Source organism: Hypanus sabinus, chromosome 29, assembly GCF_030144855.1.
Source record: "Hypanus sabinus isolate sHypSab1 chromosome 29, sHypSab1.hap1, whole genome shotgun sequence".
NCBI lineage: Eukaryota > Metazoa > Chordata > Chondrichthyes > Myliobatiformes > Dasyatidae > Hypanus > Hypanus sabinus.
The window spans coordinates 14,826,467-14,842,934 of record NC_082734.1 but is presented as its reverse complement, the minus strand read 5'-3'; the positions used below and the strand labels follow the sequence as shown (position 1 = coordinate 14,842,934).

At 42.7% G+C, this 16,468-nt stretch overlaps 1 protein-coding gene across 1 annotated transcript in view; it reads left to right on the top strand.

The window, feature by feature from the left end:
* The window catches only part of LOC132383035 (ankyrin repeat and fibronectin type-III domain-containing protein 1-like), a 214,250-nt gene that overhangs the window by 188,418 nt on the left and 9,364 nt on the right, over positions 1-16,468 (top strand). The window contains exons 12-17 of the mRNA XM_059953740.1: positions 493-612; positions 7,969-8,184; positions 11,258-11,424; positions 12,326-12,476; positions 14,338-14,497; positions 15,176-15,342. Of these exons, the coding sequence (XP_059809723.1) occupies positions 493-612; positions 7,969-8,184; positions 11,258-11,424; positions 12,326-12,476; positions 14,338-14,497; positions 15,176-15,342 (981 nt within the window). The remainder of the gene's footprint in view (positions 1-492; positions 613-7,968; positions 8,185-11,257; positions 11,425-12,325; positions 12,477-14,337; positions 14,498-15,175; positions 15,343-16,468) is intronic.

Genomic DNA, 16,468 nt, shown 5'->3' with positions numbered 1-16,468 from the left:
GATCAGAAAGAAGTCAAGCAAAATAAATTGTACTCAGCTAATGGTGGAGACTGAAACCTGCACCACATTTAAACAGAACCTAGATGAGCACTGGAAGAGTCATGAGCTGTAGGGCTTCTTGATAGGGAACTGGGCCGTCTATTTTTCTTCAACATTGACACAATGGGCAGAAATGCCTCCTTACTGTCCTGCACGCCTCCATGATTCAAATGGTCACCAAGAATGTGTGAACTATCTTTCCCACTTCAGAGGGCTGGAACCTGAGGTAAGAGAATGGGCTTATGCAAAGGCTAGGGCCAATGGTGAGAGACAAGAGTTGGGCCCAGTGTGAGAGAGTGGAGTTGTGCAAGGTCTGGAGCTGATGGTGAGAGAGTTGAGTCATGCAAGTCTGGGGCCAGTGGTGAGAGAATGGAGTTATGTAAGGGCTCTAGCCTGTGGCTTGCCCTTCCTGGTGTTTAATTGATGGGATTGTGTTTTTTTCTCTCTCTCCAGATCTCATGTATGTGGAGGGACATCCAGTGGCTGCAGCAGGGAATGAATTCCACACTCTCTTCTTCCTCTTCGGTGCTGCAGACCAGGCAGAAGATGTTAGTAGCAGTGTCCCAGCTCCAGGTATGAACCTTCTCCACTCAGCTGAAAGCAACATCTCCCCGGCTTCAGGATCTCATCAGAGGAGCAAGCTTTGGGCTTTAAATTTTCTGTCCATTTGTACGTTTGAAGGCAAATTTAATTCTTATGTGGTTTTCTGCATACTCACGTAATTTACATTGCATAGCAAGAATGGACATTCAGAAATTCGCAAGACAATCAAATATGATTCAATCTTTGACACATTACTATGCTTCCTTGCAAAGTAGGTGACCAGTCAGCCCATCAAGTCTATGCAGTTCACAGAATAGTCACATTCTCCCAATTTTTCCACTTTATTCTCCCCACATTCCCACCCTACCTGTTCTCAGGGCAATTTACTGTGACCAAAGAAACTACCAACCCATACATCTTGAGATGTGAGAGAGAACTGGAAAGCCCAAAGGAAATCCATGTGGTCAAAGAAAGAATGTACAAACTCTACATGTTTCATGTTTTGTGAAGAAGTAGTCAATGAGATAAATGAAGGGAAATGAATAAATAAAACCCCTATATTAGTAGCAACAAGTACAAGAACATGGAAATCATGTTGAACCTTTATGAAACACTGGTTCAGGCACACCTGGAGTATTGTGCGCATTCCTGGATGCAAGGCCCCAGGGAAAGTGTAGAGGCTTCAGAAAGGGTGCAAAAGAAATTTACTGGAGTATTTCCAGGGCTGAAATGTTATTTCATTTAGCTGTAAAAATATGTATGGTTGAATTACAATGACAAGCTGAACTTGAACCTGAACTGACAGACCTCAGTAATACGGATGCACTGGAGGAATTGTGTTGTTCTCCATGAAAAAGGAGAGTTTGCAAGGAAATCTGATAGAGGTGTTTAAAATCATGAAGAGTAGATAGAAAGAAACTGTTTTCATTGGTGTAAATTCATAGAATGAAGATATTGGCAAAAGAAATACAAACATAGTCAGCATTTAAGTGATAACTGGCTGTTGTCTTGTGGCATCCGCACCAGACTTCAAGGCTTGTGGTGCCGGGTTCAAATCTGGCCAGCTTCTTGTATGCTTATCATCCATGATGGGTTGAATGTCAAACTAGCAACTCGACCTTTTAAGAACAGACAAAGGCTAAAGAAACGGCAAGGTTGCCACCTGATGCACCACAAGGCACGGAGAGAACCAACAACTACAATTTAAGTAATGAATAGTTGGGGCTTGGAATACAGTGCCAGGGGAGAGTGGCAGTTCAGTTAGAGGAGCTGCAAGGTAAGAAAGCTAGAAGGAGAAGGTGCAGGGCTTAGTTGGACCTAGTACAGATCAATGGGCCAAACAGCCTCTTCTTGAGTGTGACGTTTCTATAATTCTGTGAAGCACGAGTAAGTTACAGTTTTCACCTCAGGAATGGTTAACATCTTGAATATTGGGAAGTGTTGTATTTCCTTGATAGCATGTGATATTGGTATGAGAAGCCAGGGAATGTTGGTAGTTCACCATATTTTATAGAGGGAGCAGCACCTTTGAAGTGGTGAAAGGGGAGCAGAGGGAGTATTAGACAATAGGCAATAGGTGCAGAAGTAGACCATTCGGCCCTTTGAGCCTGCACCGCCATTTTGAGATCATGGCTAATCAACTACTATCAATACCCGGTTCCTGCCTTGTCCCCCTATCCCTTGATTCCCCTATCCATAAGATACCTATCTAGCTCCTTCTTGAAAGCATCCAGAGAATTGGCCTCCACTACCTTCCAAGGCAGTGCATTCCAGACCCCCACAACTCTCTGGAAGAAGAAGTTTTTCCTTAACTCTGTCCTAAATGCCCTACCCCTTATTCTCAAATCATGCCCTCTGGTACTGGACTCTCCCAGCATCTGGAACATATTTCCTGCCTCTATTTTGTCCAATCCCTTAATAATCTTATATGTTTCAATCAGATCCCCCCTCAATCTCCTTAATTCCAGCATGTACAAGCCCAGTCTCTCTAACCTCTCTGCGTAAGACAGTCCAGACATCCCAGGAATTAACCTCGTGAATCTACGCTGCACTTCCTCTACAGCCAGGATGTCCTTCCTTATCCCTGGAGACCAAAACTGTACACAATACTCCAGGTGTGGTCTCACCAGGGCTCTGTACAAATGCAAGAGGATTTCCTTGCTCTTTTACTCAATTCCCTTTGTAATAAAGGCCGACATTCCATTAGCCTTCTTCACTGCCTGCTGCACTTGCTCATTCACCTCCAGTGACTGATGAACAAGGACTCCTAGATCTCTTTGTATTTCTCCCTTACCTAACTCTACACCGTTCAGATAATAATCTGCCTTCCTGTTCTTACTCCCAAAGTGGATAACCTCACACTTATTCACATTAAACGTCATCTGCCAAGTACCTGCCCACTCACCCAGCCTATCCAAGTCACCCTGAATTCTCCTAACATCCTCATCACATGTCACACTGCCACCCAGCTTAGTCTCATCAGCAAATTTGCTGATGTTATTTTCAATGCCTTCATCCAAATCGTTGACATAAATTGTAAACAGCTGTGGTCCCAATACCGAGCCCTGTGGCACCCCACTAGTCACCACCTGCCATTCTGAGAAACACCCATTCACCGCTACCCTTTGCTTTCTATCTGCCAACCAGTTTTCTATCCATGTCAATGTCTTCCCCCTGATGCCCTGAGCTTTGATTTTACCCACCAATCTTCTATGTGGGACCTTATCAAATGCCTTCTGAAAATCAAGGTACACTACATCTACTGAATCTCCCCTGTCTAACTTCCTGGTTACATCCTCAAAAAACTCCAACAGATTAGTCAAGCATGATTTATCCTTGGTAAATCCATGCTGGCTCGGCCCAATCCTATCACTCCTATCTAGATATGCCACTATTTCATCCTTAATAATGGACTCTAGCATCTTCCCCACCACCGATGTCAGGCTGACAGGTCGATAGTTCTCTGTTTTCTCCCTCCCTCCTTTCTTAAAAAGTGGGATAACATTAGCCATTCTCCAATCCTCAGGAACTGATCCTGAATCTAAGGAACATTGGAAAATGATTACCAATGCATCCGCAATTTCCAGGGCCACCTCCTTTAGTACCCTAGGATGCAGACCATCTGGACCTGGGGATTTGTCAGCCTTCAGTCCCATCAGTCTACTCATCACTGTTTCCTTCCTAATGTCAATCTGTTTCATTTCCTCTGTTACCCTATGACCTTGGCCCATCCATACATCTGGGAGATTGCTTGTGTCTTCCTTAGTGAAAACAGATCTAAAGTACTCATTAAATTCTTCTGCCATTTCTCTGTTTCCCATAACAATTTCACCCAATCCATTTTTCAAGGGCCCAACATTGTTCTTAACTATCTTCTTTCTCTTCACATACCTAAAAAAGCTTTTGCTATCTTCCTTTATATTCCTGGCTAGCTTGCATTCGTACCTCATTTTTTCTCCCCGTATTGTCTTTTTAGTTAAGTTCTGTTGTTCCTTAAAAACTTCCCAAACATCTGTCCTCCCACTCACCTTAGCTCTGTCATACTTCCTTTTTTTTTAATGCTATGCAATCTCTAACTTCCTTTGTCAACCACTGTGGCCCCTTTCCCCCCTTTGAATCCTTCCTTCTCTGGGGGATGAACTGATTTTGCACCTTGAGCATTATTCCCAAGAATACCTGCCATTGCTGTTCCACTGTCTTTTCTGCTAGGCTATCGGTCCAGTCAACTTTGGCCAGCTCCTCCCTCATGGCTCCATAGTTTCCCCTGTTCAACTGCAACACTGACACCTCCGAGCTGCCCTTATCCTTCTCAAATTGCAGATAAAAACTTATCATATTATGATCACTACCTCTTAATGGCTCCTTTACTGTAAGATCGCTTATCAAATCCTGTTCATTACATAACACTAAATCCAGAATAGTCTTGTCCCTGGTCGGCTCTTGTACAAGCTGTTCCAAGAATGCATCCCGTAGGCACTCTACAAACTCCCTATCCTGTGGTCCAGCACCAACCTGATTCTCCCAGTTCACCTGCATGTTGAAATCGCCCATAACTACTGCGACATTACCTTTGCCACATGTCAATGTTAACTCCCTATTCAACTTGCACCCAATATCCATGCTACTGTTTGGTGGCCTGTAGACAACACCCATTTGGGTCCTTTTGCCCTTACTGTTCCTCAGTTCTATCCACACAGACTCTACTTCTCCTGACCCTATGTCCCCCCTTGCAAAGGACATAGCTGAGGGTGAAACTAAAAATGTGGAAGCTGATGGAAAGGAAGTTCTGGTCATGGATGTTGAAGGAAAGGGTGAGGTTTCTGTGAGATGGAACAGACATAGATGAGGACCCTACCAATTGCGATGGAGAGGAATCAGTAGTTCTGCTTCCAATGTGATTTCATTTTGAGAAACAAAGTGCAGATTGGGTGCTTTGCCATTTTAATTCTCCTTCCCACTCCCACTCAACTTTTCTGTCAGTGGCCTCCTGCTGTGTAAAAAGACCCAGCATAAGCTTGACACATAACACCACATCTTCCGTTTCAGCCGTCTTTGGATCAAAACTGAATTCTCCAGCTTTAGATAATTGACTTTTTCTTTCTGTCTGCATCAGAACTGGACATTTTTGCCAGTTATCTTACTGTGATTTGGCTCAGTTTTTCTCTCTCTAATAATATAGTCTGGCCTGTCTGCCATATCCCACAGCCCCACAACTAGCAGCACATAACACCATGAAAGAAATATTGTCTGCCTCGAAATGCACATTAATCCAGTTGGTCCCATCCTATTAGAGATATCTCCTTTAATCTAACTACTACTCTCCCACTTCTCTACAATTGAAAACTAAACTATTTTCTCTCTTTCCCAGTTCTAACAAGGGGTCCCAGTCCTGAAACATTAACTCTGAGTTTCTCTCCGTAGATGCTGCCAGACCTGTTGAGTGTATTTTCTGTTTTTATTTAAGGTTTCCAACGTACACGATATTTACCTATTTATATATCTTTGATGTATTTAGAGCTGCAACAAGTAATAGGCCCTTCCAGCCCATCAAACTCACTTACACCCATGACCAGTTAACTCACTAATCCATATGTCTTTGGAATTGGGAGGAAACCAGTGCACCCAAGAAAACCCACATGGTCAAAGTTGAGGGGAGAACTTACAAACTCCTTATGGATGGTGGCAGAATAGAAACTGGGTTGCTGATTCTTTAATACTGTTTTGCTACCAGGATGCCGCAAATTAACATGAATTAATTTCACGTTTCACATGAATTAAATTTGGATTGTTGTAATGAAATCTGTCTAGTGGGATGAACAGCCTCCTTTGGTAAATATCAATAATTCTGCTTTTAAGTAAATGTACAGTTTTATCTAATTTATGAATTTCCCTGTGATACCTATGATGCTGTAGCACCACCCCATGTCATGCAGGAGAACTGCAGTCCTTATTCTGAACCATTGAATTGTGAAATTAAACAGATAGTACTGTTGAGCAGGTCAGACAACCTCTGTGAAGAAAGAGTTAAGTTTTCAGGTCACTGTCCTTCATTCAGAACTAGCAATAGTTAGAGATAAGGTGAGTTATAAGTTGCAAAGAAGGGAGAGGAATAAAGAAGAGAACAAAGAAAGGTCTTGTTAAGTCAAAAGAGAGGAGAGGTGGTGATACAGAGGACAAAGGGGAAGAAAAAGTTAAAAGGGAGCCTTGGAGAAGTTGGTAAAATAATCAGAATAATTATCTGATCTTAACAGATAAGAAAAGTGATAAATGCCTGAAGTGTGAAAATACCTGAAGGCTGAAACGTGTTGAGTTGGGAAAGCTGGGAGATTCATTGTCACAAGGTGCAGTGACTTCCTTTTAGTTTAAATTGAACATCTGTCAAAATGTGCAGAAAGCTTATGACAGAGAGGTCATATTAGGTCTGAGGTGGAGAATTAAAGTCACAGACAACAGAAAGCTTGGGGTCACATTTCCAGGCTGAATAGAAATGTTGAACGAAGCTGAGATACTGGTTTCCCCAGTGATGGGAGTGCTGTACATTAAATTGGAAGTATTTTCTAGACACTGCATGATGGGAAAAGAAGAGGTAACAGAACAGGTGTGTGATTGTATGGAAACTTGCTGTAGAATTTCTCATGTTGTCTTATGGATTGTAAGAAGCTCATTTTATCCATCAGGTCAATGTCAGCTCTCGGTGTATTCCTGTCATCTCATCTCCCCACTTACTTCCCTGAAACCCATTCTCTCTAACCTCCCCCCTCCACCCCTTCCCTTCCAGGTTCTCCTGCCATCCATTATATTTGGAGTAATCTACAATGGTCAATTAACCTGCCTACTGGAACTTCTTTGGGATATTAGAAGAAAATAGGATACCCAGGAAATTCATGCGATCGCAGGAAAAATGTCTAAATTCCACAAAGCGTCAGAGGTCAGGATCAAACCAAATTGCTGGAGTTATGAGGTAGCAGTTCCAAGTCTTGTAATGCTTTGCCACATTGAGGAGAAAGAAGAGTGAACCAGAGTGCAGAAGAGAATATAACCCCTTCAGAATGTTGAAAAGGGATGAAAGGGAAAGATGTGCCAATGTTAGTATTGTGATAGTTATCAGAAGTAAATAACTACATTTCAAGACTTTGGGATAGATTGAGATTTATCATCCTATGTCTATCATCCTTAGGACAAATTCCCATCATTCTAGCCTAAGACTAACTCCAATCGTATATTCCACAGACTTACAACATGTATAAAAACATTTCCCTTCCTCTACATCACTTTGGTCTCATATCAGTGTCCCCATTTTCAGTCCAGTACTTACTCAGTTAACATTCTTAAGTATGTACAGAAGTTACATTGAAATCTATCTATGTGCTGCACTCTGTAAATCTTGTTTTTTTCTTCTTCTGAATAAAATTATTGTAAAAAGAAAAGAAAACATTCTTATGACCTTATGCATTTGAGCTTGTACTTTTAACGTTGGGTATGCCCAAAAGTCTTGTTTCTCTGTACGCAGGGCATATTCCTCACCATTCTTTAACCATTACTCGTTGTTTATTCTGCCATTTTATCACTAGCTCCTTGTAAGCTCTTTCATCTCCAAGAAGGTTTACTCCAACTATTAGGATGTATGTCTGATGGTTTACAGTTTGTTGGTTGAGTCTACAGTCCAGAATGTTTCCAGCATTAGAGATATCAGCAGGGTGTGGTTTTGACAGATGGGCATGGGTCTGACAGTTAGTTCAAAGGTGAGGCACCACTCAAGCCCTGGATTCAGACTCCCATTCACCTGCCCTCCTGCCAATGATGGTCATCCACTCAAAATGTGTTAGACAGAAAAGTTACCCAGTTATAAATGGAGATGAGCTAAAGTTGTACCATTCTGTTCTTCAGAGTTCACTGGGGACACAAGACCTGGGCCAGGTGCACTTTGAACCAATCAAGGATAAGCTCGGAAATGTTTTAATCCTAACTGTCAAGGAGATGCTTCCATCGCAGGTGTTGGATAGTGTCCGATGGATCCCACTGTCAAAGCTTCACAACTATCGGAAATCAGTCTCTGCCCTTGACTGCATCACTGCACTGGACATGCTGCTTATGTCCATGAAGGTACTTGGAAATGTTCAATATAGGAAGAGTCTCACAGGTGTAACAAATTTGGACACCACCTCATGTTATTCTATAATTCCCATTTACTGTATCTCTCTTCCCCACTTACAATAAGGTTCATCAGTCTCCCACTGTATCACTGTCTCACTAAATCCCTTATAACCCCTCAGTATACCCTTCAATTCCTTCTCAATTAATCCCTCATTGCAAATTTGTCATATTCCTCAATATCTTCTCACTACACCCTCCATTATCCCCACTTACACTCCTCATTACCCCTCACTACATGCTCTACTGCTCCTCACTACATCCCTCATTGCCCCTCACTACATCCTTCGTTATCCTTCACTATACCCTTCATTGTTCCCACAATGACTGCTCACTTTTGGGAATACAATGGATCCCGGTTAATTGGGCCATTAGTTAATCAAGGTAGCTGTTTATTTGGGACGACTCTTAAAGAACAAAAACTAATGGAGAAAATAGCCAGGATTCATTTTGTTTATTTGGGACACTATTGCCACTTAATTGGAAAAGAAGACGATTGCCAAACAGTTTCTAACTAGCATCAGTCGCATGCACTTAGGTGGCTATTGGTTTCAAAAAGTGATGATTTTTGTCACTGATAGTTGGTGAGAAATAAGCAGTAAAACAATTCAGAACTGTTTTGCTCAATACGGTTTCAAGCATTCAGGCTAGGAGATGCTAGAAACAGCTGGGAGTGAAAATGAAACAATATCACTACTTAAGCAGTTAGGAACTGCAAAGAATTTGAAGGTATCAACAATCATTTTGAATGTTAAAATAAAAATGAAGGTTTTGTTCATTGTCTCTCGGAGACCGAGGAAGACTAAACATTGTGCAGTCATCTGTGGTTACGCATGTGGCTTCGGAGGCCGAAGGCCGAAGCACACGTGCGGTTGCAGGTTGGACATGGAATGGCGGTTGTTAGAGCAGGTGCATACACAGCTTTGTGGCGTCGGTCTTGTGCTGCTGCAAGGCGCTGTTTTCGGTCATCCCCCAAGACAGGTACAGCTTTTCTGGTCAGGGCGCACCATGCAACCCTGTTGGCTGTGGACTCCTCAAGTTGTCGAGGTTGGAGGTCTGCCCATTTGATGTACAGTTTCATATTGTCTTTGAATCTTTCTTTGGGGCAGCCCTGATTGCGACTGCCATGCTCAAACTCACCCTAGAGCAGCTGCCTGGGGATTCTTGTTTCACCCAAGCGGATTACATGGCCAGTCCAGCGTAGCTGGGCCTGAAGGATCCCTGCCTCAATGCTAGTGCTGTTGGCTCTGTCAAGGTGATTCAGTCCTGCCATCGAACCCTCATGACCGACTGCAGAGAGTGCATGTGAAACTGTTCCAGCTGTTCAATGTGCCTGCGGTACAGTGTCCAGGTTTTGCAGCTGTACAGGAGAGAGGTGAGGACCACAGCCTTGTACATCATGAGCTTGGTTGAAAGCTGAATGTCCTTGTGCTCCAGAACTTTGACACAGAGTTTTCCGAGTGCCTGGCTGGCTTTCTGAATCTTTGCTATGATCTCTTTGTCAAGGGATCCGTCACTGGAGATGGTGCTTCCTAGGTACTTGAAGCTCTCCACATTCTTCAGGATAGTGCCGTCGATAGTGATGCATGGCTGAGGAGGGTGACTGTTTGGTGTACGTTTTAGGATAACTTCTGTCTTACCGAGGCTGATTGTCAGGACGAACAGCTTTGAGGCTGCAGAGAACTTACCGACAGTCGTTTGCAGATGGTTCTCCTGGTGGGCCATGAGGGCATAGTCATCAGCAAACAGGGCTTCATTGATGAGCCTCCTCATCATTTTGGTCTTTGCAGCAAGGCATCTCAGGTCAAACATCGATCCATCTAGGCGATATCTTCTGTAAATACCCAGGTCTAGGTCCTTAACAGCATGCTTCAGGATTTGGGTGAAGAAGAGGTTGAAGAGCACTGGTGCTAGAATGCACCCTTGCTTCACGCCATTTGAGATGTTGAAAGTCTCAGATGGGGAACCACCTGAGAACACTTTTCCTGTCATGCCATCGTGGAGCAGGCGGATGAGTGGTGTGAATTTTTGCGGGCAGCCAAGCTTTCTAAGGATGATCCACAGCGCATTTCTGTTGACCGTGTCAAACGCCTTTGTCAGATCAATGTAGACAGAGTATAATGTCATGTTCAGTTCCAGGCACTTCTTCTGTTTCTGTCTCACTGTGAAGATCATGTCAACAGTGCTGCATTGCGACTCGGGAAGGTTCTCTTCTGACTCTGTTGGAATCAGTCTGTTGCGGATGATGCAGGCAAGGATTTTCCCAGCAATGGAAAATAGTGAGATGCCTCTGTAGTTCCCGCAGTCGGTCCTTGAACCTTTATTTTTGTAGAGGGCAATTATCGCTGCGTCTCTGAGGTCAGGGAGCATCTCTTCTTCTTCCCAAATGTTAGGGTGCTGTGGAAAGCCTCAAGTGATTCCTTGCTGAGTGTCTTTCCTATCCCACCACAGGTGCATCTTGTCATTACAGGTCATTACAGTCAATCAAAAGAACATGACAGTGTACACTGGATGAATTCTTCCATCAATAACTATTAGGAACTAATACTAACCCCTCGTTCACAGGGAATGGAAGAAAAATGCACTTTTGTTCAGAACTAATTTAACCAGATCAGCCAAGCAGAAAATAACCCATTTGAGTGGCAGTCCAAGTTTTTTGTCACAGGTGCTATCACATTTCTAGGAGGAATCCCCATCTTCAACAGATTAAAATAGAGGATTAAAATTAAATTGCACCAAGGAAGACTCTAGAGCCCATTGCGTCTGCACTGACCATCAAACAGCCACATTCCCATCAGCTCCCCCCAGCTTCTGTCTCTCGCCCGCACACTAGGGACAATTGACATCGGTCAATTGATCCACCAGTCCGCATACCTTTCAGACATAAGAGGACACCGAAGTCAGTTTCAAACACAGGTCGCTGAGCTGTGAAGCAACAGCTTTAATATAGCTTGGTCACTCCAACAGCCAAATATGTACAGAATGTTAAAAACCTTGAAGTTGTCTGTTCATGTTTCTTCTCCAGGACAAGCTGGAGTATCACCAGCGGAGTAGTCAGGCCTTGCCTCCAGGCCTCTATCTTGGGTATCTCAAACTCTGCAGCTCTGTGGATCAGATTAAAGTCCTCGTTCCCAACAGGTTCCCCAACATTCTCTGTCACACTAAAATACGGAACAACAAAAACGTATCCAGGTAATGGGAATGATTGGTATTTTCCTCATTATGCCTTTGGATGTGTATTTTTCAGTTCTCTCCCATCTTGCTTTGATCCACTCTGTCAGTCCTACATGCTATCTTTGCCCTTTCCTGAACGGTGGTTTTTAAGGATGTGGGAATTGCTGGCAAGGCCAATATTTATTACCCACACCTTGAGGAGGTGGTTATGAGCCCTTTCCTGAACCACTAAGATCCTCTCCCTCTTCCCTCCCTCCCTCCCCTCTCTCCCTCCCTCTCTTTACCCCCCTTCCTACTCTGTCCCACGTAATTTTAACCTATTGTCCTGTTTATTATTTGTTTATTATTTATTGTAATACCTGCACTGTTTTGTGCGCTTTATGCAGTCCTGGGTAGGTCTGTAGTCTCGTGTAGTTTTTTTTCTGTGTTTTTTATGTAGTTCAGTCTAGTTTTTGTACTGTGTCATGTAATGTGTCATGTACTGTGTCGTGGTCCTGAAAAAACATTGTCTCATTTTTACTATGTGCTGTACCAGCAGTTATGGTCGAAATGACAATAAAAGTGACTTGACTTGACTTACAATTAATATGTCACATCTCTGGTTTTGCCCTGTTGTGTTCTGAAGGTCCCCTAACTTTTTATCCCACAACAGAGATCTGAAAGTTATGTCTGTACTGCTGTGAAGGAGGCATGTAGAGCAATCAGGCTAATAACTTGATACAAATGCTCCAGCCTTTCTCAGGGTAGGAAATGTGTCACATAGCATGGGGCTTCAATCCTGGTCATGAAGACAAGCCATCCATGAGCACTGACATTTCTCACTCTGTGAACAGCAGATTGTACAGATGGTACACAGGGATAAACAGTCATGCCAGCACAGGATCTAGTGAGAAATCTCACAGTGTATCTCTGATTGCAGGGAGGAATGGGAATGGCTGCAGAAAGTCTCCTCTTTAAATGATTCCATAGTCACGGAAGGGAATACTGGGAGCCCACAGTGCCGCTTCCTGAAGGAACTCCGTACAGCTGTGAAGAGCCTTCTCACACAAGTGGATGTACCCCTCAGCCAGGTAGTTTCACATCATATTCCTCAAAGTTTCTTGTTGCACAGCAGAAGGCCATTCAACCCATTGTCAGTGATACTTCTGGGATTAATCCGATTAATCTCAATTATTGTTCTATAACCTATTCTCCTACATGGCCATTGACACTCATCCCGACTCTAATTCCCCCACCACCCACCTACACTGGGATACATTTTTAGTTGGCAGTTAACGCTCAGTGTGTCTTTGGGTTGAGGGAGGATACCAGAACATCTTGGAGAACTTGGAAACTCCATCTGTGCTCAAAGTTGGGTCACTGAAACTTTGAGATTGCTGCACTGCTTTCAGCAGGACCATGCTATGTCATTGCAATTCATGCCAGAATAAAACCTTATTTTGTCATTAATAACTGGATAAAATGGCTGGTTCAAGCAAAGGTCATTGGAATGTGAAGCAGAAATATACAATGGGTCAGTCAGCATCTGGAAAAGGAAGGTGCAGATAACCTTAAACAGATAAAAACTCGTTTTTTAAGAACTGGCACAAGGTATCCCATTTTAACAAAGTGACTCAATCCAATATGATTTATGTCTATTAAAATTCTTGAAAACTGGAAGCTTCTCTCCTACAAACCCTACACCCCATCCCACCTGAAAAAGTTGTTGAGTTTAAGTCTGAATTTAAAATTTAAGAACTGATATTGATAGTTTTTGTTGGGCAAAGCACTAAAGATTAAACAAAGCAGGTTGATGAAATTAAGATAGATATTAGCTATATGTTAATTAATATCAAAAGATTCAAGGAATGAAATGAACCATCAACTGTTTCTATATTTGCTAATACTGATAAACCAGTTCTGAATTCCCAGAGTTCTTGGCCTCAGAATTTTGGCAGCTGTGTTTTTTCATAGTGTCCTTGTACTGACTCTGGCTTATCCCAACAGACTGGGACTAAATTGTCCATGTGGTTTAGAATAGTTGCTAGGTTAGAAAGATGAAAATAATTCACTGATACAATTGTGAATTACTCATCTGAAGCTAGTAGAATGTTGAATTGGAGAGAATGTGTCATGTTGGTGTACTTGAGGTAGTTCTTGTTGGCAATCCTCTAATCACTTTTCACAAGGCTCTAAGCTTTCTTTTGTAACCACAATAATCTGCCATAGATCCTCTCACAATGCTGTTAGGTAGAAAATTCAAAACCTCTGGCCCAGTTGTAATGGATATATCCTTCAACATCAAGACAATGTTTGGTTTGGAGATAATATGTGCTCATGCATCCGATGCCCTTGCCCTTACATGAATGATCTTGCATTTGGGTTACTAAAAAGGCCATGCCAAGTTCTTGTAGATGATACATGATGTAGATATGGTAGTGGAGGGAGTGATTGTTTATAATGTTGGATGGGGTACTGAGCAAACAGATGGCCTTTTATTGGATGGTGAGGACCTTGCGTGTCGCTGGAACTGCATTCATCCAGGCAAAGGAAAAGCATTCCATCACCCTGTGTGAGTTGTGCCTTGTAGATGGAAGAGAAGCTTTGTAGAGTCAGGAGGAGAGTCACTTGCTGCAGGTTATCAGCATCAGTCTATTTCCAAAGATGGGACATCTATTAAGATGAGTTTCTGAATAATTGTGCTACCTTGTCTGACAACTATATCATATTCAACTCCTGAAGCTGGGTTACCTGTGACATTGCAGAGGCCGCAGGGGACTCCAGCATGAATTTTTGCAAGAAGAATGACACATGCATTGAGAAGTTGACTCAAACTATTTAAGAAGAGCAAAAAACAGGAACATCAACTGTTTGTTCACTTCCATAGATTCTGCCTGACCTGCTAAGTTCCTCCAGCATTTTGCATGTGTTGCTTTCTTTTACTTTTTCCAGGCTGTAGATTTCCGCCTGTACACACACGAAGTGCTGGAGTTTGGAGACAAAGTCTCCTTCCTCTTGTTGCTTCCTCCCATAGATGATGTCTGCTCAGCCCCAGGACAAGATGGACATCCCTCTGGGTTTCTGACCCTACCTCTTCAGATTTTCGAGCTTGGTGAGTTTGACTGTTAAGAACTTACCTGCATCACATATGAACAGGGGAAGGTTGGTGAACTTGTCATCTCATCCATTGCAACTAGCCTGAATCTGATGTGAAATTAACGGCTCAAACTGTGCATGAAATACAAGCTCTCATCATCAACTAGCCACCCTGCCTTCTACCTAGGGTCGTGCATACTCAGGCTCAGTTTATTTTACCACAGGTAGGTCATCTTGGGTTGGGTTTTAATTTTATATCCAAGTACACTCCTCTCTGCCTGCCATTGGAATGCCACCTGGCCAGTCCTGGCTCCTAAATTGGACACTCCTTTCACCTTTCCCACCCCTCATCACTCTCCACTGGAACCAAACCATCTCAGAAATGGGGATCAACCAAATTCCCATCCGGACATGGTTCTGCAGTTTGGTCCTGACAGGAACTACCTGCCAGTCAGTTAGGTAGGTAAATACCAGTGCCAATAAGCAAGAAGCTCCATACATCCAGAATCTTCCCCATTCCCCAATCTCCATCACATAATCTGACACAGTAACTGTCCAGGCCTATGTTTTATCTCATATTGACTATGCCCATTATAAGAATTTTGATTCCACCAAACAGAATAAAGAATATTTATTTGTTTATACTTATTTATGAAATATATGTTTTTCAATCATCAATAATTTGTCATTGCAGTGCATTTCTGCACCTATGAACAAGAGCTGTTTGCACAGTACTGTCAGACCTCAATTTTACTGGAACTTGATTCTTTGCTGTCCCAGCAAGCTTTGAGGGAAGCCATTGATAATACGGAACTGATTGAAGCAAAGGAGAAACATGGCCAGGTGACAGATCTCATTCAGGTAAAAATGCATCCAATATCCTGACCCATCCCTAGAGTAAATTGTGAAGAGTGAAGTGAGAAACTGACTTTTAAAAGTTATGACACTCATCTGCACCCTGTCTACTTAACCCTCTCTTGTTTCTCCCTCTCACTCCATCTTGTTTTCTTACACACTCTGAGTCATTTAATATCTGGAACATGCATCCTGCAGAGGTGATGAAATCTGATACAATCACTATGTCTAAGGAACGTTTCAAAAGATGCTTAAATAGGTAAGGCATAGAAGAGTATGGTCCTAATATAGGCAAATGGGATTAGTGTAGATGGGCACAATGGTCAGCATAGACGTAGTGGGCTGAAGGACCTGTTTCTGTGCTGTATAACTATATGTCTTTCATTCTTTCAACCTCCATCCCTTCTGCCACTCTCCATTTCCTTCAATTTGTTATGGTCTTTTTTCCTTGTCCTTCCATCCTCCTACTCATCCCCTCCTTCCCCAAAAGAAATAGAAGCATAAATAGGCCATTTAGTCCCTTGAGCCAGGCTGCCATTAAGAAAGCTGAATGTTAATCTTTTACCTCAGTGCTACTTTCTGCACTAACCCCATATCCTTTGATTTCCATACTATCTAAAAATCTATTAAACTCTCTTTTAGATACGTTCAACATCTGAGCTGACACAGCTGTCTTGGATGGAGTATTTTAACGAGTCACTACCCTTTAGATGAAAAACTTTCAACCCCTTCCTTTAAGAACGGGGTTCTAGATCCTTTCTGCCCACAGGTCCCTGCATCTACCATGTCAGGACCCACAAGAGTTCTGAATATTTCAATTTCAATACAGGTGCATTTTCCTTAATTTATCCTTGTAGGACAAGCCCCATCCATACTAGATATCTCTGCTAACCTCATATTGCAAGTATATCTTTCTTTGGATAGGAAGACCAGACCAGTGCAAATACTCCTGCTGTGATCTCACAAGGTTCTGGAGAAAGATGTCTCTATTCTTTTATTTCAAGTCCTCTTGCAACAAAGACCAACATATCACTCAGTTTATAATTGCTGCCTCCTCATTCCCTCTGTCTCTCACTCCTCCCTTGCTCTTCCATGTTCTTCTCTCCTGATCCCCCCATCTTACCCCTATCCC